This window comes from Macrotis lagotis, chromosome 7, assembly GCF_037893015.1.
Source record: "Macrotis lagotis isolate mMagLag1 chromosome 7, bilby.v1.9.chrom.fasta, whole genome shotgun sequence".
Classification (NCBI taxonomy): domain Eukaryota; kingdom Metazoa; phylum Chordata; class Mammalia; order Peramelemorphia; family Peramelidae; genus Macrotis; species Macrotis lagotis.
In genome coordinates, this window is record NC_133664.1 from 97,184,148 (window position 1) to 97,208,302 (window position 24,155).

General features: G+C 34.9%; 2 protein-coding genes across 12 annotated transcripts in view; one reads left to right on the top strand and one right to left on the bottom strand.

Moving 5' to 3' along the window:
• The window catches only part of EZH2 (enhancer of zeste 2 polycomb repressive complex 2 subunit), a 119,260-nt gene extending 107,902 nt beyond the window's left edge, over positions 1-11,358 (top strand). For 3 of the 9 annotated variants that reach the window (XM_074193462.1, XM_074193465.1, XM_074193463.1), the window contains 12 exons: positions 1,965-2,056; positions 3,089-3,329; positions 4,117-4,286; positions 4,628-4,722; positions 6,064-6,104; positions 6,630-6,755; positions 7,260-7,438; positions 9,284-9,379; positions 9,692-9,773; positions 10,109-10,189; positions 10,389-10,473; positions 10,913-11,358. In XM_074193462.1, the coding sequence (XP_074049563.1) occupies positions 1,965-2,056; positions 3,089-3,329; positions 4,117-4,286; positions 4,628-4,722; positions 6,064-6,104; positions 6,630-6,755; positions 7,260-7,438; positions 9,284-9,379; positions 9,692-9,773; positions 10,109-10,189; positions 10,389-10,473; positions 10,913-10,973 (1,349 nt within the window). In that variant the 3' untranslated portion in view covers positions 10,974-11,358. The remainder of the gene's footprint in view (positions 1-1,964; positions 2,057-3,088; positions 3,330-4,116; positions 4,287-4,627; positions 4,723-6,063; positions 6,105-6,629; positions 6,756-7,259; positions 7,439-9,283; positions 9,380-9,691; positions 9,774-10,108; positions 10,190-10,388; positions 10,474-10,912) is intronic. The other 6 variants (XM_074193464.1, XM_074193466.1, XM_074193468.1 and 3 more) reach the window with 6 other exon arrangements.
• Positions 11,359-16,557: 5,199 nt separating this feature from the next.
• CUL1 (cullin 1) overlaps positions 16,558-24,155 on the bottom strand; it is a 121,464-nt gene continuing 113,866 nt past the window's right edge. For all 3 annotated transcript variants that reach the window (XM_074193459.1, XM_074193460.1, XM_074193461.1), the window contains exons 17-22: positions 22,285-22,377; positions 20,008-20,055; positions 19,850-19,932; positions 18,668-18,773; positions 17,870-17,983; positions 16,558-17,090 (exon numbers count right to left, since the gene is read on the bottom strand). In XM_074193459.1, coding sequence (XP_074049560.1) covers positions 17,010-17,090; positions 17,870-17,983; positions 18,668-18,773; positions 19,850-19,932; positions 20,008-20,055; positions 22,285-22,377 — 525 coding nt within the window. In that variant the 3' untranslated portion in view covers positions 16,558-17,009. The remainder of the gene's footprint in view (positions 17,091-17,869; positions 17,984-18,667; positions 18,774-19,849; positions 19,933-20,007; positions 20,056-22,284; positions 22,378-24,155) is intronic.

The window sequence follows — 24,155 nt, forward strand, 5'->3', positions numbered from 1 at the left end:
TTAATATGTGGGATATTCTTTTCTTTTCCTAGTATTTAAAAATGTTTTAATTTCTCTCATGATAATCTTTCCCATTAAGGGAAATTCACATCATACTATTGCCTTTGCCATATGACATTTTAAGCTGAAATTATTGTTTTTAAAAACTTTCTTAATATTTGATTGAATGCTTGAGAATAAAATATATGAAAATGGCTTTAGCCTTTTAAGATTTTACAATTTTTAGTATCATTTAAAATTTCTGAAATAATAGAGTAAAAATATTTTCCAGAGGAACTGTGATTTCAACTTGTTTCAGCTGCTCAGAGGGAATTTAATAAGAATGGTTCTGTTAATTTTAAGGAAAATAAAGGAATTTTATGCAAAATGAAGAATACTTTCCCTAAAAATGTAAACCTAACCCTACTTATTTTCCTTTTTGCTGGAAATTATAATTTTATCTTTGTAAAGTGTTCTTTGTGAGGAATTCTATAAGATTGGCTCATGCTCTCTTAAGAAAGTTGCTGGGACCTTCCAGAATTTAAGTAACTTGCCCAAGGTTATATACAGCTAGTATGTCAGAAATTAGACCGGACTCCAGTTATTTCCAAGTCTTGATACATCCCATATATTATATTGTTTCTCAGTGTACTATATGATGGTGGGTTATATATCTAGATAAAAATTCTTGGTCTCCAATTCTGAATAATAATGGAAATGTTGAAGGTGCCAGCAACAGGTTTCCAAAGAATAAATTTTAAAATTATTTGGATCCGTGGAAGCATATAAAAGTAGTTCTCAAATAGAAAACATTCCAAGCATTATTTTTCAAATTACTATAGTACATAAAGACTCCAGGTTTCAGATTGCTTCTAATTATAAGTATAATCTCTTCCTAAGTGATGTGATATGCATATGTATGTGTACGTAAGACACACACACACACACACACACACACACACACACACACACACACCATGCATATATAAAAAAATTACCACCATGTCACATTGTAATTAAATCCCAAACTGTCATATGTTTCCCCCATTCTGGGAAGGGGTAGCTCACAAAAGACAAGTAAACCTCTTATTTTTTTAGTCAAAAACTTGTCCATTTTTCCTTCTTTCGCTACCTGTCTTCTTTTTCTCTGAACTTTTTTCATGGATGAAAAGGTATATGGTTTATTCTATGCTGTGAAATATTAATACCAATTTATTCTAAAAGATATATGGGTTTTCATAAACATACAGATCTCTCAATAAAATTAAAATAAGTATAACATTTAGATTGTTTAGTAAGGATATTCTTATTGGTCAATTGTAATTTTGAGCTACCTGAACTTGCCTTTGGACAGCAATACTTCAGAAGTTGCCTCACTTCCAAAAGTTCAAAAGTTACAGCTTTTTATACAAATCTATTATTTGGGCAATCTGAGCTGGGGGAAAAAACCCATTGTATTTAATGTTCATAAGTAATAGTTATCTCTTCCTTCAGTGGTAGACTTGTCTAATTGAATTCCTATAATTTGTTTCTGACTTGGATCTAGTCTGTCATGCATTTGGCAAGTTCCATTTTGAAGTACTTGCTTTTCTTTTCCAACTCTGTATCTTCCCCCCATCCCCCAACATAATACTTGCTGACCTTCCTAAAGAAACTCAGATATTTTAAGTGTAAATTGAAACTTCTTAAAAATAGGTAATTTCCTTTAGTGGATAACCCACTGCTCCTATGATGGATGATGTCAAGGACTCTAAATGTTTATAGTCATGGTTTTAAGAATGGATCAACTTTACCTGCCAGCAAAAAAAGAAATACCTCTTCTGGATGAAACTGATAAAGAATACTTATTAAGTAATGCAGATAATTAACGTTTTTTTTTCCCCCACTCACTGGCTCTAAAGCTACACTGATAAAACTGGTTAAGTAACTGATTTTATTCCCAAAGATATATATTTGGGTAGTTTATGGTTTTGTCTCTTTCACAGCATTCCATGCAACACCCAACACTTATAAGCGGAAGAACACAGAAACAGCACTAGATAACAAACCTTGTGGACCACACTGTTACCAGCATTTGGTAAGATTTGTTGTTTTATTGTCCAGGAATTAATCAAGTCTTTATCTTGGACTTCTGGTGGAGGTCTACAAGGTCAGAATCTCTCACGATAGGCTCTACAGTTAACAACAGGCAGGATACTGAAGTCCTCATTGATCTCTCCCCTTCTGACCATCCAAAGCACTTTTTCTTTTAACAGCTACCACATTTGATATTGTACTATTTTCTGTTTTGTTTGTGGAAATATGGTCTTACCAAAGACTGTAAGCTCCTTAGGGGCAGGGACCTGTTTGTGTGCTCTACAAGAAACTAACATAGTGCTTACAAACAACTCACCTGAAAACTGAGAATTCCAAAATTCTGTACTCTGGCCCCTCAGTCAAGTTTTATTAAGTCTACCCACTTTATCCATAATCTCTGGTTACATTCATGTTGCTTTGGCGCCTAAGGAATGAATAAGTTAAAGCAGATCAAGGCAAACATACGTTTATGTGTTTTTATAATCCATCTGTACATATAATGAAATTCTACTAAAAGGCATGCATTAATATGAAAATATTATGGCATTTATTTTTATTATCAGAGGATATGTCCCACTTAATCAGGTTTTTACCTTTAAATAAGGCTCTCCCAGTTCATTTAAAATTTAGTTCATAGAAACCTTCTGAAACACATCATATATTCATATATATGTATATACACACATATTTAAAAAATTAATGTCCTCAATACAGATATACTAATATTTTAATTTATTCACTTAAAAGATTAAAATATTTTAATTATCGTTCTTGAAATTTCTTTCATCTCTTCTTGGTATTAATGACAGTAATTATGCTTCTATCTGAAATCCCCCCAAATATACAGTATGCAGGTATATAGAGATTTATAAATAAATTTATCTTAAGTTTGTATTAATAAAAACTGGTACCATGGAGCTACTTCCTTTATTTTTTGATAAGCCGTTCTTTCTTCCTATGGTTTCCCTTTATCAAATTTAAAGACTTTGAAATATATCTTGAAGATGATTTTTATATCTTCTTTTTTTTAAAGGAAGGGGCAAAAGAGTTTGCAGCTGCTCTCACTGCTGAACGGATCAAGACACCACCAAAGCGTCCAGGAGGTCGCCGAAGAGGAAGGCATCCAAATAATAACAGTAGGCCAAGCACACCAACCATTAATGTGCTGGAATCAAAGGACACGGACAGTGATAGAGAAGCTGGAACTGAAACAGGTGGAGAGAATAATGATAAAGAGGAGGAAGAAAAGAAAGATGAAACTTCTAGCTCTTCTGGTACGATAGAATTCTTGAACTTTTGCTTTGAGGGTTTTTAAAAAGCTTATATGTTGAAAATACTGAATATCAACATACTTTGTTGATATCACAAAGACCAGATAACTTCGTTAAAATATATTGGGTTATAGATAGAGAACTTGTATGAATTTTAGAGGTTGAGCACTTGAATAATTTAATAAGCTGTTCTGTGCTGGTTCAAATTGAGAATTTCAGACTCTAAAATTTGCGGACTGATGATCTCAGATTATCCCGACTCTTTTTTCTTTCTCTGTCTTCTGATTCTTTTTTTCACCAGGAAAGGAAGAAAAGGAAATTCACATTAATCTACTAAGGGGTCCTTTTAACAAATCTGGTGTGAGGTTTGATGGGAGATGCCAAAGATATGGAGTAGCAAGATGATGTTGTGGTTAGAGTGTTGGACTGTAATCAGGAAGATGTGGCTTCTCCTGTTTAAAATCTGGCCTCAGACACTTCCCAGCTGTGTGATCCTGGGCAAGTCACACAACCCAGTTTGCCTTGATTTCCTCTTCTGCAAAATGAGCTGGAGAAGGAAATGGCAAATCACTCTACTATCTTTGCCAGAAAAAAAATCTCAAATGAGGCCATTTAGAATTGGAAAATGACTGAATAACAAATCAGAAAGATTAGAAGAATAAGGCTGTTAAGTTTTGGTTCTCTTACTGTCTGCTCCATCTAATATATATATATTTTTAAAACATAATTTTATCCTACAATTTTACTGACATGGTACATATAAGTCAAATGACTTGTCTTGGTTTTGCAGAGGCAAACTCCAGGTGTCAAACACCAATAAAAATGAAGCCAAATATTGAACCTCCTGAGAATGTGGAATGGAGTGGTGCTGAAGCCTCAATGTTCAGAGTTCTGATCGGCACTTATTATGATAATTTTTGTGCCATTGCTAGGTTGATTGGGACCAAAACATGTAGACAGGTAAGAAATCATCATTAATAAGAAGGGCTAAATGTACAATTTCTCCAAGCAGGTCATTGCTGTCACCTAAAAGGATATTTACTGTTTACCTTGATTATTCTCAGTTCTTATTTTAGACTAATGAAAAATGCTAACTTTTACACAAGTGTTATTAAAAAAAATTTTAGAAAATTTTTTTTTGCATATTTGGGAGGTAGGAAAATGAAAAGCTGTGTGTGGAAAATTTAAATGCATAGCATTTTAGAGCCCTGCTATCATTGTGATAGTATCACAACCACACCAGGAACAAACTGCCTAAGTAAGACTTGCCTCATGGCCATTTAACTGCTATTTCTTGCCAGGTCTATGAGTTTAGAGTAAAGGAATCTAGTATTATAGCTCCAGTTCCTGCTGAGGATGTTGATACGCCTCCAAGAAAGAAAAAAAGGAAACACCGGTAAGTGTGTTGCAAAGTAGTTTTAAAACTCTAGGAAATATGGAAAATTAACAAATAGGTTTAATACTCCTCTCTCTGTGCAGGGGCATAAAGAGGTGGTGGTTCTTCTAAGTCTGTAGTACCAGCTGCAATGGCAATGCTTTGTATAGCCATTTACTACATGGTACTATACTTAAAAGAAACTATTTTTATAAAATCAACAGATAGTACAACTGTCATTCGACTTAGAATATAGAGAATTGTGTTAAATGAATTTTCTCACTGACTTTTTGTAAATAGAAAGTGGGATTAACATTAGTAGGTTATTGAGTATAATGAAAAATTCAGTACTGTTATTTGTTTAATGGCAGTTAATTACTTTAGTATATATATGTAAAGACTTTTGATAATATATTTAATGTGTATCAATCCTAGTCATACTAGTGTTCCTTATTGAGGTTAAGCTCAATTTTTCATTTTAGGACTCTGAATTACTATCAGGAAGTATGTATGGTCTGATTTCTCTCACTTTATTAATTGGCTAATTCCCTTTAAAGCTGTGTGGTTCTTGCTAACTCTTTATATAGACTTTGAAGGATTTGAAAGTGTTGAAAAACAATTGTAATTTTTAGCATGATTTTATTATGAAAAATGACTTCCCCTGGGGTGTCTGCAGAACAACAAAAAAAAAGGCTAATTAAAGTGAGCAGTCACCATTACTCTATACTGGTTAGTTTTGATGATCCTCAAAACATAGGGCCAACAGAATTCAGGACTCAAGAATTTGATTTATTAATCTTTTGAAGGCAGTTTTGCCTAAAGCAGATGTCAGCACATTTGTGGACAGGGTCCTCCTATGTAGCGCACTCTGATGATGACTGATTAGTGATGGAGTTAGGGGAACATACAATGTAACAGAGCATGGTCCACAGCTACAATGAGGAGAGATGAGTAAGGTAGATGACTTTGCCAATCCAATAGAAAAAAAATGTTATTAAACTGGAAAATCTCAAGACTATTCTCTAGGATGTACAGAGCAACACAGGAAGTGATCTGGTTTTTTCCCCTCAGTTTCACACTGGGTTTACTTACTGTGGTAATTGTTTTGCAAAATTATTTCAGTGGTCAGCTTGTCTTACTTAGTTGTTTTGATAACAGCACTTACGATCCTAGGATGTAGATGATTCTGTTATGGATACTTTGATTTTACTGAAGTTTTGCTAGTCTGGTCACACATATTCCATTTAAGTAATTTTGTGTTGGGTTTGTAGTTAAAACTGTAACTCCCCGGCTACAGCAAAGGAGGAGTCTCCTGTCAACTTTCTTGTGTTTGTGTTGTGTTTTTTTTTTGTGTTTTTGCAGGTTGTGGGCTGCACATTGCAGAAAGATACAACTGAAAAAGGGTTAGCATCTTTCCATTTAACTTTATCCTTTATTTAAGCATTTCTACTTTGGTTTTTAATTGTTTTTAGGGTCTCACCGTGGGGAGTCTGTTGTGCCACAACAAACTGACATAGTCACAACTGTTATCAGGGTTTAGGATATTGCTATTTATTAAAGAAAACAAAAATTGAAGGGAGCTAGTTATAATCCTTTAGATACTACCCTACCCTACTGTATTTCCCATAATCTAAACTAATGGGATGGAGAGAGAGGCAGTGCTTGTATTAAAGGGAAATTGCTTTGGAAAAATGGCTGAGATGTGGTAGACAAATTAATGCTTCTGAGTTCATGGGGGTTGGGAAATATTAACATTTCCTAATTTTTGCCATCACTTTGTAAACAGGATACGTGTAACATTGTAAATACAGTAAAGAAAATCCAGCTAAGCTGCAGAGGATAGAGGGAAGATTTCCACTTGATAATTATACATAATAGTTTTACAGTTCCCTGGCTCAATTGCTTTTCATACTAATATCTTTATTCAGATGGCTCCTCTAACCATGTTTACAACTATCAACCCTGTGATCATCCACGTCAGCCTTGTGACAGTTCTTGCCCATGCGTGATTGCTCAAAACTTTTGTGAGAAGTTTTGTCAGTGTAGCTCAGAATGTAAGTATGTTATCCTTGTGCACTATCATGCCCATTGTAATAGGATGAGCATCAAATACATTTTTTAGTAAGAGAATCTGAAGCATTTACTGAGTCCTAATTTTTAATAAAAGTATGTATTTTTACACTTTTTAAAGTTTATTCATGAGGTCATCTTCAGGAAAATCTCACTTAAGGAACATTGAGCTTCTAATGCCATTTTGCATGCTGGGCAAACCTGTCTTGAAAAGAAGGGGCCTTTCTTTTTTTTCCTCCTCCCTTGACCATTAAGAACATCATAAAGCTGGTATAGTGTTAGAAAAACAGGGAAAAACTCAACAAAAAACAAATATAAGATGTAGAACATTCAAATGTAATTGTTAAGGAATTATTTTTCTTTGTCTTTAGAATTCAAAAGGAATTAATATATTTTGTGGAGCCACATATACATAAATAGTTCCTCATAAAGAAATTGTTCTTGTTCTGTACTAACATGTCTTTCTACTTTTCCCATCCTCTCTGAAGGCCAAAACCGATTCCCTGGGTGCCGTTGTAAAGCACAATGCAACACTAAACAGTGCCCGTGCTATCTGGCTGTCCGTGAGTGTGATCCAGACCTCTGTCTGACATGTGGAGCTGCTGATCACTGGGACAGTAAAAATGTATCCTGTAAGAACTGCAGTATTCAGAGAGGATCCAAAAAGGTAAAGCAGGCATGAGGTGAAGGAAAAACCATAAACCACTGGTCATTATCAGTATTCTATTGGCTTTATCCTTCAACTTCTATTTTGATCTTTTGAATATTTGATTACAACATGCTTTTTAAAATTTTTTTTAGATTTTTCAAGGCAGTGGGGTTAAGTGGCTTGCCCAAGGCCACACAGCTAGGTCATTATTAAGTGTCTGAGGTTGGATTTGAACCCAGGTACTCCTGACTCCAAGGCTCTATTCACTGCGCCACCTAGCTGCCCCTACAACATGCATTTGTGAATTCTAGTTATCATTGTCTGTTTTTGTTGAAATTGCTGAAGATACCCCCTTGCTTGGGTAATTTTGGGGGCTCTGAAGGTGGTTGTACTTTGTGGTATTCAGAACATGCCAAATTTCCTTTAGCTACATACTTCAACTTCCAAACGATCTTCTTTTATCTCTCTTCCGGGATTTAGTGGTATTTGTTTGTATAATTAATAGTTGAGCTATTTTAGATTCAAGGGAAAGTGTACCTAAGTACGCTTGTACCTTCAACTCTCAGGAGAAGGCAAAGTAATATGGATAAATTTCATTTATTGACTGTCAGTTTACTTTCAATCACCTAGCCCTTATAAAGCACCTGATAGGTGTGCTAATTGCTGGAAATGGAGGTATTGATTGATTATAGATGACTTTCTCAAAGAGTTGAGCTACATAAATCAATCTCGGGGATAAGAGTTAAGTAGGAAATCAGTAACAACTGGGATTTTTGTTTTTATTCTATGTAGCTTTATGTGGCAGGACAATGTGTATACATTTGGTTGAGGTAAAGGAAGATTATTATGTGAATGGTGTTCCTTAAGAGGGTTTCACAGAAGAGGCTACTTTTCAGGTACAGTTGGCAGCAGTTTGTTCCAGGTTTGCTGTTTTGTTCTAAATTCATGAGCAAAATCATAGAAACACAAGGAAGGTCCAGCTTGCCAAAATCTGAATTTGCTGTTTTTTTAAGGAGTTGGTGTTTCTTGAATAGATCAGTGTTTTAGATAAGTTTAGATTGGAGTTAAAGAAAAGTTAGATTTGAAGGGAATTAAGAAAATTCTAGGAAAAAAGATATATAGAATATGAAGTTCATGTAGGAGATCCTTTAAAATCTTTTAGATAGTTTTTGTAAATCAGTATTCTGTTGACAAAGATGAAGAAATGACTGCAGAGAAGACAAGAATAATTGGCTCAGTTGATGTCTAGTAGAGAAGAGTTTATAAGTCTAGAGAACTAGGGGGAATTGTGATATAATCACTATTATTAGGATTAAAAACAGTCTATTTCAGATTGATATGTACAATTTCTTTTTAAATGTACATTGGTTTCACCAGATTATCAGAGGTGGGTGATCAAGAGACTCAGCTTGGATCAAGCAGATAATTCGATTTAGGCAGAAGGGGAAAAAACAAGACCGTAATGGTCTAAGAAATTTAAAGATTTTTTTCTCCCAGTAATTTTTTAAATGTATCCCTTTAAATTGTTTCTTTAATGCTCCTTATATCATCATTTAGGATATCACCTTTATATCCCTCTTGACTTTATTATCTGTCAAGTAATTTAGGCATTAGGGTGGTTTCAAAGTGGGCAAGACTTATGGCCACTTAAAGATGATTTCCTTTTGTTATTTTTGATAATCAAAACAACTGAGAGGTCCCTTTCTTGCTTCAGAAAGTCTAGTCCAAGGACTTAGATGGGTTCACACTTCACTGGGCATGTCAGTACTCTCCTCCAAGCTTGGGCATGGGAGGGTAATAATTATGATGTTGAGGCATTTGAGCTTTCCTGTTTTGATTATGCATCTCTGGTTTCTTTTTTAGCATTTATTGCTGGCACCATCTGATGTGGCAGGTTGGGGAATTTTCATCAAAGATCCTGTGCAAAAGAATGAATTCATCTCTGAATACTGTGGTGAGGTAAGGCAAGTTATGGATTAGTTTTATGACAGGGATAAAGTCCAGTAAGGCAGGGCCAGGGAATATCCAGACTACAAATCATTTGTTTTGCTGCTGCCAAGATGGGACTTCAAATTCAGTAAATCTAGGGAGCTTTTTAGGAATGAATTAGACTAAGAGTAATTTGACTTTCAAATTCATAGCAGGGGTCTGGGTCCAGGGGAAAGTCCATCATCATCATTTCAGCACCAAGGAGCAAAGGAAATAGGGAAAAATTGTGGGGTTGCAAGATGAAAAGGGACAGGGGGTGATCTTTTCTGTTTTTCCTTTCAGATTATTTCTCAGGATGAGGCAGACAGAAGAGGAAAAGTTTATGATAAGTACATGTGCAGCTTTCTCTTCAACTTGAATAATGGTATGTTTATAAAAGGTGGCTTCCTATGCCCTATTTTATTTTGTGCCTCATCCAATTTTGTACTGATTGACTAGATTTTAACATAGGGATATCGTTTTAGTCCTCTGAGAATGAAGGACGAAAACCATCATTGCCCCTATAGGCACAGACATGACTGAATTTTTACAATACTTTATTTTTTGTGGGGGGTGGAGTTAAGTGATTTTTTTTTTAATTTTCTGAGACTGGATTTGAAATGAATGTTTTTATTATTTTTGATCCTTAAAACAAATCTGATTAAAATGGAATTGTGTATTTAAAATTATTTGTTGAAAAAACTTATTTATCTTTTATAGATTTTGTAGTGGATGCAACCCGCAAGGGTAACAAAATTCGTTTTGCAAATCATTCAGTAAATCCCAACTGCTATGCAAAAGGTAGGTACCAATTCAGTTAGATAAGATACTAAGTCACTCTAGCCATAGAGACTTCTTTATATGCCTAGGAGTACTTGTCAATTAAATCTTATTTTTAAAAGTTTAATTAATTTAGTATTAATGAATCATTAACCATCCTGTGACTGTGCTATTCCCTTACTAACTCCTCGCTGATGTGAGTCTGTGTATCTTTTTCCAGTTATGATGGTTAACGGTGATCACAGGATAGGTATTTTTGCTAAGAGAGCCATCCAGACTGGTGAAGAGCTGTTTTTTGACTACAGGTTGGTAAAATGCATTTTTCTAGTGTGACCATTGAGTTTTTCTTAATGCAATCCTGAGCTAGTAGCTAAAAGCACAAGGCTTTTTTTTTCATTTCTCCTTGTTCTGACTTGGGGGTGCTTGGAAGAAATTATCCCTGACTGCTCAGTATTTTTTGAAACCCCAGTAGAGAGAGACAGTCTCTCTATATATACAGTAAAATATGCAAATGACTAAAATGGAACTGGAAGGGGAAGAGAACTATTTATTAAAATGTCCACTTTTTAAAATATCCCAATGGTGAGGTCAAAGACTTCAAGTAAACTCAAACCACAACTGGGGCACATTCTTCTTATTGTCTAAGGCAAAAAAAGTAGCCTAAGGAGATGAAAGTATTGAAAGGTTCATATTCTTTTAGATATTTTAGATTATCTAAATAATTCTTTTCTAACTTTGTTTCAGATATAGCCAGGCTGATGCCCTTAAGTATGTGGGCATTGAACGAGAAATGGAAATCCCTTGATATCATCAGCTACCTCCTCTTTAAAACAGCTGCCTTATTTTCAGGAATTTCTAGTACTGTGGGCAATTTTAGAAAAATAAAATGCAATTTGAAATTCTGAACTTGCAAAGTACTGTAAGAGTAATTTATAGTAATGAGTTTAAAAATCAACTTTTTATTGCCTTCTCACCAGCTGCAAAGTGTTTTGTACCAGTGAACTTTTGCAATAATGCAGTGTGGTACATTTTTCAACCTTGAATAAAGGATACTTGAACTTCTCTTTGTTGCCAATTTATCACATAATTTTAACCAGGAAAAGCCTTACGTTTCAGTCTTTAAAATTCACTGTTGTCTTTCTTTCCTCTTGAATCTTCAAATTAAAATATTTAAAACTCTGTTCACCAATTACTAATACTTTAGTGTCTTTCTGGGTGAAGATGCTCAATTTGGAAGTAGAAACCTGCCTTGTTTCAATCTTTTAATAATTTCGTTAAAGGGATAACAAGCAATTTAAAGCACAAAGGACTGAAATTCCTCTCTCCAAAGTGGTATTTTCTGGATTTGCTTTATCTCCCTCTATGGGTGTGGCTCAGCTCTAGTCTCAAACTGTATGTCCAGCACACACACACATATCTTTAGCTCTAAAACAATTCATTCTAAACCTTGCCCCCTCGTATCTTCTATGTGAGGAAGTATCCTTCCAATTCCCCAGACCATCAACCTTCCCAGTTGCCAAGGGCTTTACACACCCCCTTTGACATTGCCATCACCCTAGACTACTGTAATAGTCTGTCTCAAGACTCTGCCTTACATCTTCCACAAAGTGATTAAAGTTAAAATGCAGGTCCGAGCATGGCAGATAATAACGTCAACAAATAACCTCCACTGAGTTCCTATTATTACCTCTGTGATCAAATAGAAAAAAACAAATTACTTGGTGTTCAAAGCCTTTTAAAGCTTCACACCCACCCCAAGTCTTCTAACACCTTACTCCTGGATACAGTGACACTGGCCGTTTCATCTCTCAGCATCTTCTCTGGGAGTCCCTCCCATTCCTGCGCTCTCTCTTCACCTGTTACATATGGAATCTCAGTGCCTTCCCTCTTGACTATTTCATATTTATCTTGTATCTCTAGTTCTCTGTCGGGGAGGCTGAAAATCACAGTAGTAAATGAACACTTACACATAAAGCAAGCCCACCTAAGTTTTCTCTTAGGATTAGACAGAGTTTGTTTTATCATCTCAATATATTCCTTTGTTTTGTCCCACAAAGAGCCAACTTGCCCCTTCTTCCTCCTGAAATAAAAGATAAAGTGTTTTCGAATGGCCAAATTGATGACATTAGTAAGAACTTGGGTAAACCTCGTTATTTTGGGGAAATGATTTGGAGCGCCATCTGGTGTATTCTGACTGCATCACAGGTTTGGAATGATTCTCTCCCACCCAATGTCTTTACATTCACCAATTAATCCTGTACATATAGGGCCTGGAGAGATCAGTTCTAATTTTCTAATTTTGTCTAAATTAGAACGTCTCATAGTAATCTTAAAGTTTTAGAACAAACTTTATCAAATGCTGGGTCAGAAGGTTGCAGATGTACATTTTGTCCCTATGGCATCATCACTAGGACTTACTCTTTAATTTTCATGGATATATTGTGTATCCCAAGCTTTTAAAAACATCAGTGTCAGGAACAACTAAACTGAAATGAAGTATCAGAAGATGATGAGTCTGAAAGTTCTGGTAAATACTTTTCATTCTGGGTAAAGAGGAACCTTTTAAAACTAATGATTAAAACTTGGTAACAATTCACAGTAAGATTACACTGGCACTCTAATAACAAAGAATATCAGATCCTAACTATTCCAAATGGTTGAAGACCCACCCAACAAATTGCAACAGTGTGAATGTCCTTACATGTGCCTTTGGTCAAACATTTGTTATTAAATACTATTTTAATAAATTTGTTTCTTTGGATAATAAGCCAAGACTGCCTGCCTCCCTTTTAAAAATGAGACAGTAAGAGACAGTAACATATCCTGCTATGATCTTCTCGACAACACCAAAGTTCTACCTAGTTTCTTTCAAGGATATTCAATAAGGCCTCCATACAATTTCAGGAATTTTACATGGAAAATTGCTATAATTAATACTTTGCTAGATATAGTGATTCAACATAGACAAAACCTTCAGACCAATAGCCAATTAGCTATAGCTAATTTTCAAAATGACCAGACATCCAGGAAGGGAAGATTTAGAACAGGAGGGAACTTGGGGTTTATCTGATCCATCTCCCTTACCTAGGCACATGGAGAACTCCAAATCAATTTTTCTTTTTCTTTAAAAAGTATGGAGGCAAAATCAAGGGAAAGAAGTCAAACCTATTAAAAATACAGGCCATTTAGCTTTTTTGTGTTCTCCAAGTTCCGGCAAATGGGTCCTTCCTCTTCAGTTCTCTGGCAGCTTCAGTCAATCATGGAAGGACATGGTCTCCAAGTTCACCCCCCCCCCAATTACTTAGGGTTAATTTCCAAATTTTTACCTTTGTAGTTTTTTAATCCAAACTTCTTCCTCATAGGCTTTTTTCCTTATTAGGGATAGATTCATTCCATAACAAGGTTTGTGGCAAAGCCAGATGACTTGACAAGTAGTTCAGGATGTTGCTTGGTCTTCTTTTGCTTTCCTCCCCACTGAAGAGAAATAAATCTGTTTAGATATTAAACAGTAAATATTAAAAATATAATTGTGATAATGAATTTATTGAGCTCACCTGTCATCGTTCAGGCATGCATCTCATTCTCTAACTGAACATTCTTAATTTTGTTTTCTCATTGTGAATAAACGATTTACTTGGGACTTGCTAAGGATATGGTTAAAGTCTTGATATCTGAGTGACTTTGTAAAACGATGTTGAAGAAACTCCTTTTTTTCTGTTAAAATTATAGTGCTGTGAAGGTGCAAGATCAGCTTTCTTTTTCTACTCTCCAACTAATAATAAGCAGTTCACAATTGCAAATGTATTTTGAGAAACTGATTTCCACTATTACCTAAGAGTATTAAGTTTTCACAGAAATGTCATTTGAGGGAATTCAAAAAATGGTGTGGAGAAATCTTTAAGGGATGGATAGGAATTCAACAGGTAGAGAATCAGACATAAGGTACAGTATGAAATATGGCTTTAAGGACCTTGAGTTTTAAAATGTGTAAAAACTAATCCAATGCATTCCTAGCCTCACTTCTATGGGTTTTGGAACTCTGCTCTAGCAGTTTGTTCTTTGACTTTAATAATGAAACCAGCTCAACAAATTAGAGGAAGTTTGGGGCTAAAAGGATTTCAGTATCATTTACATTTTTCTTGGAGGACTATTAAATTCTTCTAAGAAATGCAGCTGACAGTTTTTGATGAAGAGGTCTTAGATCCCAATGGCATTAGGGGTTGCTTTTCTGGTACCACATTATACTTCTTAAAATGGAGAGGGAGGAGTTTTAAACAAAATAGTCTCATCAGACATTGGTTCAGGAAAAAGCATTACTACAAGTAATTCTTTTAATATACCTTGCCTCTCTGGGAGCTTTGAATGACTCAGGGGCTGGGTCTACTTTGCCTTGGCACAAGTTTTATTTGTTTAACCTTATACTCCTAGCAAAAATTACTTTTCAGGGTAGTGATAAGATTGCTATTATTAGTTAGCTGTCCTTTGTACAGTATTTCATTTTCAAGGAAGATCAGAGCCTACTCAACACCATTGCATTAAGATTGAGAGAGGCTAGAAACTACTCATCAGCTGTCTTCTTCCCTGGTCTGACAAGGAGGATGAAATGACAACTCAGGAGAGAGGACTAAAGTACGATGGGAATTAGACCAACTCCTAATTCTTTCATCTACTGGTTAGGATGGATAGTTTTTCTTAAAGGATAAAATAGCAGCAATTTCTAGTTTCACTCTTCACGTTCATTCACATTCATCCTGTGAAGTAGGCAACACAAATATCTCCATCTTGGAGCTGAAAAAGATATGGGTTGGGTATGCTAATTGGTTTGCATAAAATGACACCAAAATAGCAAAGGTTGATCTTTCATTTATAAATTACTATGAATAACTTTCAATGGAAAATATAAGCATTTCAAAGAGGTATGTTGTATTTGAATTGTTATTTCTACTTATAAACTTAGCCAAACATATTGCTGATTCCTGAATTAACAAAATTTCTTATCCATCTGGGGAAATTCACAATCTGTCAGCAAAATACCTAAAAATCAGTTATTTTCATTATTCATAGGGCTCATTAAACTTGTATGATTAAATATGACAAAACTGCCATTTAAAAACCATAAAAGGGCAATTTCTGGTAAATCTACATTATGGTGGTTAAGTTTTCCTTCCTTAGCATAAACTTAAGAGGCGTTTCTATACTAACGACTGAAATAGAGTGAGGGCAGGAAATTTGAAGGCAATCGCATCTCAGATTAGTGGGCATGGGGTATTTTATTTTCTTGGTACACTGGACCTTGAAATGTAACCTTTAGTTCCTCATCCAATGTGAGTTCAATGTTGGGAACAGTAAAAAAAAGATTCAGGTACAGAACAGTGATTTCACTGGTACAGGAAAACTGAGGAAGCAACAATTATCAATCAAGGCAGAGTAACAATTATTCTGCCACTTAGGTTTAAGAAATTTTCAGCATGTCTTTTGGCTGTTCATTGGCTGAAGTGAGGTGAGCAGGCTGTTTCCAGGCTCTTAAAGGAACAGAATACTTTTTAATATTGACTCTCCTAGTCTTTTAACTAAGAGGCAGTTAAACTCAGATTAAGAAGATAAGGGCATACTGACCCTGAAATCAAATCCAACCTCAGACACTTATAGGCAAGCCACTTAACCCCCCCCCCCCCCATTTGCCTTGCAAAATCCTTAAAAAAAAATAAGATAACTTACAGGGATACAACCTTACTCTTCAAACAATTGTATGAACAGCACCATTTACAACTCTGGCAAAGGGAAGGAGGGTAGATATAATCTTTTACAAAATGAGAACACAAGCTAAAGAAACAAGAATTGCCTACAGAAAACAGAATTCCACATTCAAGGGTAGTGGAAGAGCAAATAGATTAATCTTTTTTTCTCCCTTTTTAGGTGACAAAAGAAAGATAATGTGAACAAAGTCAGTCAGGCTGGCAAGGGGGAAAGGAAATCACAAGCGAGCAGTCCTAGGGAATACACCAGACTCACAATGCAGATAGCTCAGTATGCACATAATGAAGATTTGAAAGACATCAGTTAATTTGATGTTGGTCAAACTTATTTGGAAACAAATTTAGTCTTCATACCCATAAAAGGCAGCATTGGGACTAGACGGGGTAAAAGAGAAGAAATGGAAATGTCCTAGAAATAATTTTTAGAAATAAAACAACAAATAGTGTGGCCTGGATTAAAACACTAAATTTTCTGTTCACAGGATTAACCTTTTTCAGACAGACAGCAGAAGGACACTAAAAGGAAAGAGAATAATAAGATTGTTAAATTTTGCATATTCATTATACCTTTTATTTACATATAGAAAGTAGTGAAACTTTAAAACGACAAACCAAATGCAACTTGTACAGAAATCTTTTAATTTGTTTTTATTTTCACACATTAAAAAATGAAACACACTATACAAATGGTTGTTCATAGCAGATTACACATGGGTCCATTCAGACTCGCTCTCAAAGTGCTGCCAACGTTATAAAGGCTGCCTATGAAGGCAGCTGTTAATCATATAGCCAATGTATTGATTTAAATGCAGTAGCATGCAACCCTCAGCACTGAAGGTTTGAATCCTCTCTGTTCTTAAATTAGGTTAGATGGCATCGGTGTCCATATTTACATCCTTGAAATGTATCGATCCTGAGCAGTTCCAATGTAAATCTGAGCCACCTGGCTGATGAAGGTCTTGGTCTCAGGTTTGACAAGGGAAGTCCACATGGCAGCAGCCTGGCTGCAAGGAAGTTCAGTTGTTTCCATTGTTTCCATTATGTTACTATTTGCTGAGTGTCGCCATAGACAACTGCTAAAAAGGTTAAGCCAAGTAACTGTAGGTGTCCTTTTCACCATCAACACGCTCCAAGTATTCTTTCTCAATGAGAATGTCAATGCATTTCTGTATGTTTATTTTTTAATGAGGAAGAAGGGAGAAAAAAATCAATTTATTCAAAACCAAAGAATAAAACCAATATGCTACTGCTGCCAAGAGAACCAAAGTCACTATGTTTAGATTAATTCTGCAATTTGAACAAGTTTCTAGCTCCAAGATTCTAGATTTATAATCTACTTAGGTAATGATTTCATACATTCCATGGAGAAAATCCTTCTCAAAAATAAGTGACCCCTTGTTCTTTTCCATTCTCAGCTCTGATATACCTTACTCAGATTCCTTTCTGTTTGTTGCCTTTTCTTCCAACTATTTGTTCCTTCACTACCTGATAGAGATTCCTTCATGTAAGTTGTGATCAACCAAAATTTGGGCAAAAGGAATCTTTCCCTTCAAGAAGTCAAGTTCTTTTGGAAAGGGTCTTTACTGGGTTCAAGATCTAAGTCACTACTAAATTACTTAATTATAAACAAGCATGGCAGACTGTTAAAGAAGAGGTAAAATTGGCCTTGCACTCAGCTAAGTGACTTATGACAACCTCAGAGGGAGCTATGGTAGGTCAGGGTTTAGAAAGATAGACAGCTTATCGAAATAAAAATACACAGCAACAATGAATGCTTTGATAAGAAACTATCCTAATAGTCACTACTCCTACAGAACTTAGCAACTACCCAATGGAGCTTTAGAAATAGCCAACTTTGTCTCTTTTCCAACTCACTACAATTCTCACGTCCCCCCCCCCCCACTTTAATAATTATGTTAAATACAGCTATAAGAAATTGTTTTACCTTAATTACTGGCACCCGGGGTTTGAATCTTGAGGACAACTGAGTTAATACTTCTCCAAGCAATTGCTGGTGTTTTAGGACCTTCCTCATTTTCATAATCCGCACAATAGCAGCCTACATAAACAAGCAGGGAAAAAAGATATTTATAATGCCAGATACTACACTTAAAAAAAAAAGGAATCTCACCCAAATTAGTTTATAAGTTTGATTTCCATTTTATGAAGTTTATGGGAGCACTCATTAACTATCAATGGCCACAGAAAGGGTGATTTAGCTCTGGAAATTCATCTAATTCAAACGAACATTATAATGTAAAAGGCCATTTGTTTTTGAAATCTAGATCAATTATTTTGGTTCACTATGATTCAAAATAAGCAAAAAAAAAAAGAAAAAAACAAGAAACAGACTAATTCAAAGAACAAAAACTTTTTTTAAAAAAAAATCACATTGTTCCCAAATAAGTAACTTAAATAATTACCTTTCCATAATGAAATAGTCACAATTAAAAAGACACACCAAAAGCACATATAGAGGATTAAAGTACTCCCATAATAAAAATGTATTTAAAAAGAAGTCTTTAGATATGCTGCTGAATTGGTTTTCAACTCTTTGGGGGAAAAATGTCATGTCAGACTGCTCATTGACATAACGGAGATCTTCAAAGAGTAGATAGCTCAATTTTAAGTCTATTATCCATTACAACAGCTGTCTTAATATAAAAGAACTCATTTATCAACTTATATTGACTAAGATTTGCAAATAAAGACTCATTTAAACAGCTACATAATGGTATGTCACCTGAATCAACAGTTTCCGGTCTTCCTCTATATTTTTATGTGTAGTTTCTTGTTCTTGTTTCTGTTCTGTCTTCATTGGCACATTGATGTTAACCCTCAATTTCTTACTATCAAGAAAATTAAGCAGAGAGGTAATTGGTTTCATTTGAAAATTATCAAAATTCCAAATAACAAATAGACTATTTTTAATTTGCAATGTTTAAATGGAGATATTTTCAGCTTCCAAAAAGTACACTGGCAGAAATAAATGATTATTCAAAGAATTACCAAAGCCAAGGCAGAAATTCAATTTACTTTTTGTGTCTCTTATTTTCATTTGTTAATAGAAAGGCAAGTATAATCTGAATTTCATTTATATGGATAATAATCACAGTCAGATAGCTAGCATTTTTGACTTGAAATAAGGCCACACCACACATATGCTAGTAAAACTACTCTATCTACCCAAGTTTAATACTATACTTTAATGATTTGTCTTTGTGCACAAGTTAGAGCTTTGTGGAAATGTTGCATTGCAATAAGACTTTGTTCATAGTAGGACAAAATGTCTATTTCTTAAACCAATCACATGCAGTAAACAATTAGCATACTTTTGGGTGGTTTTCAAGAACAGAAGAATCATTAAAAAGACCATATGAACGTACAGAACAAAGAATTAAAGAGGTCACCCCTTTCTATTACAGTTGAGGAAGCAAAGTAGAGGTACAAGAAGTGACTTGCCCAAGGTCAGACTGATAGCCAATGATAGTTTATACACACACACACACACACACACACACACACACACACACAATCATTGGCTAAATATATATATATATATATATATATTTAAGAAGCAGATGAGAACACTTTCCTAATTTCTTGCATAATTAATTGGGCTGTTAACAAAGGACTACATGTAAGGTTACTCTCTAGTTGATAAAGTAAAATAACATAAAATAAAAAAACAACTTTCTAGAATTATTTTATAATTCGAGAAAAAAATGCACTTCTTTCACTCTTAGGGGGGGAAAAAAGATATCTCATTTCTAGTCCAGAACAATTATTTCAGGGGGGGGGGGTTTATACCAAGAAAAATGTCTAAAGAAAATTCAAAATATATAATAAGGTTTTTATAAGTATATATTAGAAATTTTAGGAAAAAATGTTATTTTATTATCTACTTATGTTCAATTTTCCTTACTTTTTATAACCAAGGAATAATTTTATTAAGGTATCTGGCTTCAATTCCACCTCATCAACATTTGCATTTTCATCTTCCAAAACCTATAAGAAAACAACAATTACTATGCATTTAATAAGATGATTTCCTCTAACAGTGTCAAAAAAATTAAGACATACCAATAACTTTGACTTCAATAAAATCTGTAGAACTTGTGCCAAAATATCCTGTGATTACAAAGAAAAGAAAGAGTTAATCCTAGTGCATTTTTCTTTAAAAAGAATAACCAAGGTCTATGTGAAAAATTAATATTTGCGATTGGAAGACTACAACCAGACACCAAAATAATTATAATACAAGTATCCAAGGGAAAATATGACATGCTAACCCCTAAGATTGGGACACTGAATATTTAGAACTACAACCTTAAGTGGCTCCATGAAACTTTTTGAAAGATATTATTTCTGAAAAGTGGCTACAGACAACCCTGATCATAGTTTTATGGACTTTTTAAAGTATTTACTGTCCATGTACTGACATCCTATAAGTTGTATCAAGTGTGGGCAACCCATAGTCATTAACTAGACACCTCCTTCTTGTTAGTAACATCTTTTCCATATTATTTACAGCAAAGAAACCATTAACACGCCTAGGATGGATATGACGTAAAACTTTTGGGAAATGAGGACAATACCATTTTTATTTGCATGCTGTCTGTTAACTGCTGTACAGTGTAGTGAAGATAAAATATCTTTTGTGGGCAGGAAACTAACTATAACATATAAAAGGAAGTTTTGAATACATTCATTTGAATAAAAAGTATAACCCAGTAACTGGGAATATGACCTATAGAGAATAACCTCTAACTTGTCAATATACAGAAAAATAGAGATAAATATCATTATAGTCACATATTTTAAGTACTCATGACTTTTACAGCCTAATTCAACTGATTCAGATCACAGTCCCCCTTTGCATCTTGGTTAACTTAGCAACCAATATCACTATGATGAGTCTCTAAAAGGTTGGATGGATTTCAGAAGATAAAAGTTTCAAAAACCAAGGTTATTACAAGTAGGACTTTTTAATCATCTACTAAAATTAAAAATCAGACTTGTGATTTCATTTGTGTGGGAACCTTCAATACGAACATTTCTTCCATAGATGCAGAGCAGCAATCTACCTGTAACTGTAGTGTTGACAGCTAACATTGTGTACCACCCTCTCTGCTGAAGATCTCATCTCATTACTGAAGAATCTGGAGTTGTTTACCAAGACTTCCTTACGTGCCTTCTCCCTCGTTCCTCACTGCATACCCCTCCCTAGGACTTCTAAAATCAAGTAGCCAGTCCTGTGGGCACTTTTAAGCATCTTCTAGCCCAGCCCCCTCCTACCTATCCACTCTGCAATCATTTGTATGGGTACCTGCTGGTCCTCATCCATGTCTTGGCACTGGCTGACTGACTCCCTACCTCCACCCTCTCTTCACTTCCTTCTTTCACATCTCCTTGGTTTCCTTCAAGACTAAGCTTAAATACCATTTTCTACAAGAGGCCTCCTCAGATATTAGCTCCCATCTACTCTGCATTCATCATCTGCCTCATTACCAGATAAGTTCCTGATGGGAACTGACTGCTTTTCATGTCTACTGCCTTACTCTGGGGCACAGTTAAATGTCTAAAAAAATATGTTGACTAACTGTAGATTAAAAAGCATATTTAGATTATACAAATATGCACAAATAAATAGCATTAGTAAACTAAGTGTGAATATTAAAGAATAATGCTTATCTGGGTTAAAGAGATGGGGGTCAGTTCAAATGTTCCACATTAAAAAAAGACATTCAGTTCTAGAGGGAAATACTACTACAAGGCTGCAGATTTAAAACATTTTTCTTTCTTTTTTTTTTTTAAGGATTTGCCAATTTTCCCTCATGGAAAGAGTTGTAAAAAGCTAAGTATAAAAACAGAAGGAAAATTATTAAACAAAAAAGAAAAAAAATAGAAAATGTGATTTAGAAAAAAAGTCTAAAGGGGGTGGGATGGTCAACATCTCAAGAGCATTACTTAAACCCAGAAGTTGTCAGAACTACACTCTTCCTACCATCTTGCTGAGGATGGAAATAGAATAGTCTGATCCCAGTAATGACTGAAAGCTTTAACCTGTTCTGTTTTTTGGCTGGCCTGGTTTCTCCCTTCCTATGCAGTCTGGTGACCCTCTGGCTCCCAGGTCCTTAAGGGTGTAACAGATTTAGAATGGACCCAAAGTAGTTTTGTGCTTACTGGAGTTAAGAACTTCCAAAATCAAGTAATCTGGCATTCAGTCTCCCACAGTAGCAGGGTCTAAAGGAACCTACCACCACCTGTAACATCTTTTACATATTATCTACAGCAAAGAAACCATTAACATGCTTAGGATGCATATGATGTAAAACTTTTGCAGAATGAGGACAATACCATTTTTATTTGCGTGCTGTCTGTTAACTGCTGTACAGTGTAGGCATCTTCTGTGTTGTATTGCAGTAAGATTGCCATCTGGAATGTAGATGCCTTTGAAGATTCATCAAAACAACAGAAAGAGAAGAAATTTAAATTTTTGACAAAAATATAAAGCATAGTTCAAAGAAACTAATTTCTATACTGAGTTTGAATTGAAGTTATCAAAATGGCTAGTTTAGGATAGAGAAATGTTTTAGAGTCCAACTGTAAGAATAGGAACAAATCTATGTAAAAGAGAATGTGAAATGCCATCAAATATCACAATTTTGCTAACAGATAAATCTCTAGCATTTTCAATGATTCACTGTGAATAATATCCTAAACAATCTTATTTTCCTGAGGCAGCTAGGTGGTACAATGACTAGAGTACCGGCCCTGGAGTCAGGAGGACCCGAGTTCAAATTTGACCTCAGACACTTACTAATTACCCTAGCTGTGTGACCTTGGGCAAGTCACTTAACCCCATTGCCTAGCAAAAAGACAAAAAACAACCCTCCCCAACCCCTATTTTCCAAAGGCATGGATGGGGACACGCGTGCGTGCGCGTGCACGCACACGCACACACACACACACACACACACACACTAAAGACATACATTTCATGGTCACCTTTATTTTTATATTTTTTTAACCAAAATATGTTTTATAAATAGCTAAATATTCTTTTGATATCACAAAACTTAGTAAGGAATTATGCATAAACTTAAAGGATTTGATTTTTTCAACATGAGTTAGATTATTAAATATATTACAAAATGACTTAAGAATAAGATCATATCAAGGTATCTTTAGCGAATTACACAAAAAAAAGATGAACTGATATCAAACCCCAATTGTTTGCAGGTATAATGAATTAATGGGGCTATGATCATCATAGGAGGTTGTTCCCCTCAAAGAAGTGACAGTTGTTCTCATATCATGAGAACAAAGTCTAGGTACTTCAGAAATGCTTGTTCCCTTCCCCTGATATTCCATAAAATAAAGCTCACACTGCTTACAATACTCTCAAGTCAGTCTAAGAAAATTTTTTAAAAAAGGAATGAAGAATGGGGCAGCTAGGTGGCACAGTGGATAAAGCACCGGCCCTGGAGTCAGGAGGACCATGTTCAAATCTAGCCTCAGACACTTAATAATTGCCTTGGGCAAGTCATTCAACCCTATTACCTTAAATAAAATTTAAAGGAATGATGAAGAATTCAAAACTATTGACCTGTTTTCCAAAAAGCCAATATCATATTGCCTAATAGTAGTTTCCATTAAATGCAGATCAGAAAAAAATTCACTCAAAACTAGAACAATGTTAAAATTCTGATACTCAATCTCCTGCCATACCAAATGCTCATATTGTCCTTTTAAAAATAATAATGTTTCCTACAATACTTATACTAAGTTTGTTACAGAAAAGAACCATTAGAGGAAAGGATTAACAAGAAGTCCTTTTCTTTTACATGTTCTCCTATCACTTACAACATGAGAGAAATTATAAGCTGACCTTATACTTTAGAAAGGGAAAGGGAAAAGCAAATGATTAATCACGTATCATTCCTGGCTATAATCAGATAAATATTTCTGTTATTTACTATGGGGGGAAAAAAATGGACATGAATTCTGAGAAATGGTTACTGAACTCTTTAGCATTCGGTGTGAAAAGTGATTCTTCATTGGAGGAAGAAGTAATGTACAATGGTATGGTATTACAAATGATTTGTTCCACACTAAAGATCGTTAATAGAAGCTATTCCTTAAAGCAGAACTAGCTAAGATGCTCTACTGTAAGGAGTGTTCCCAGATTAAGTACTTGCAAAAATCTCTATGCATTGATAAACAAA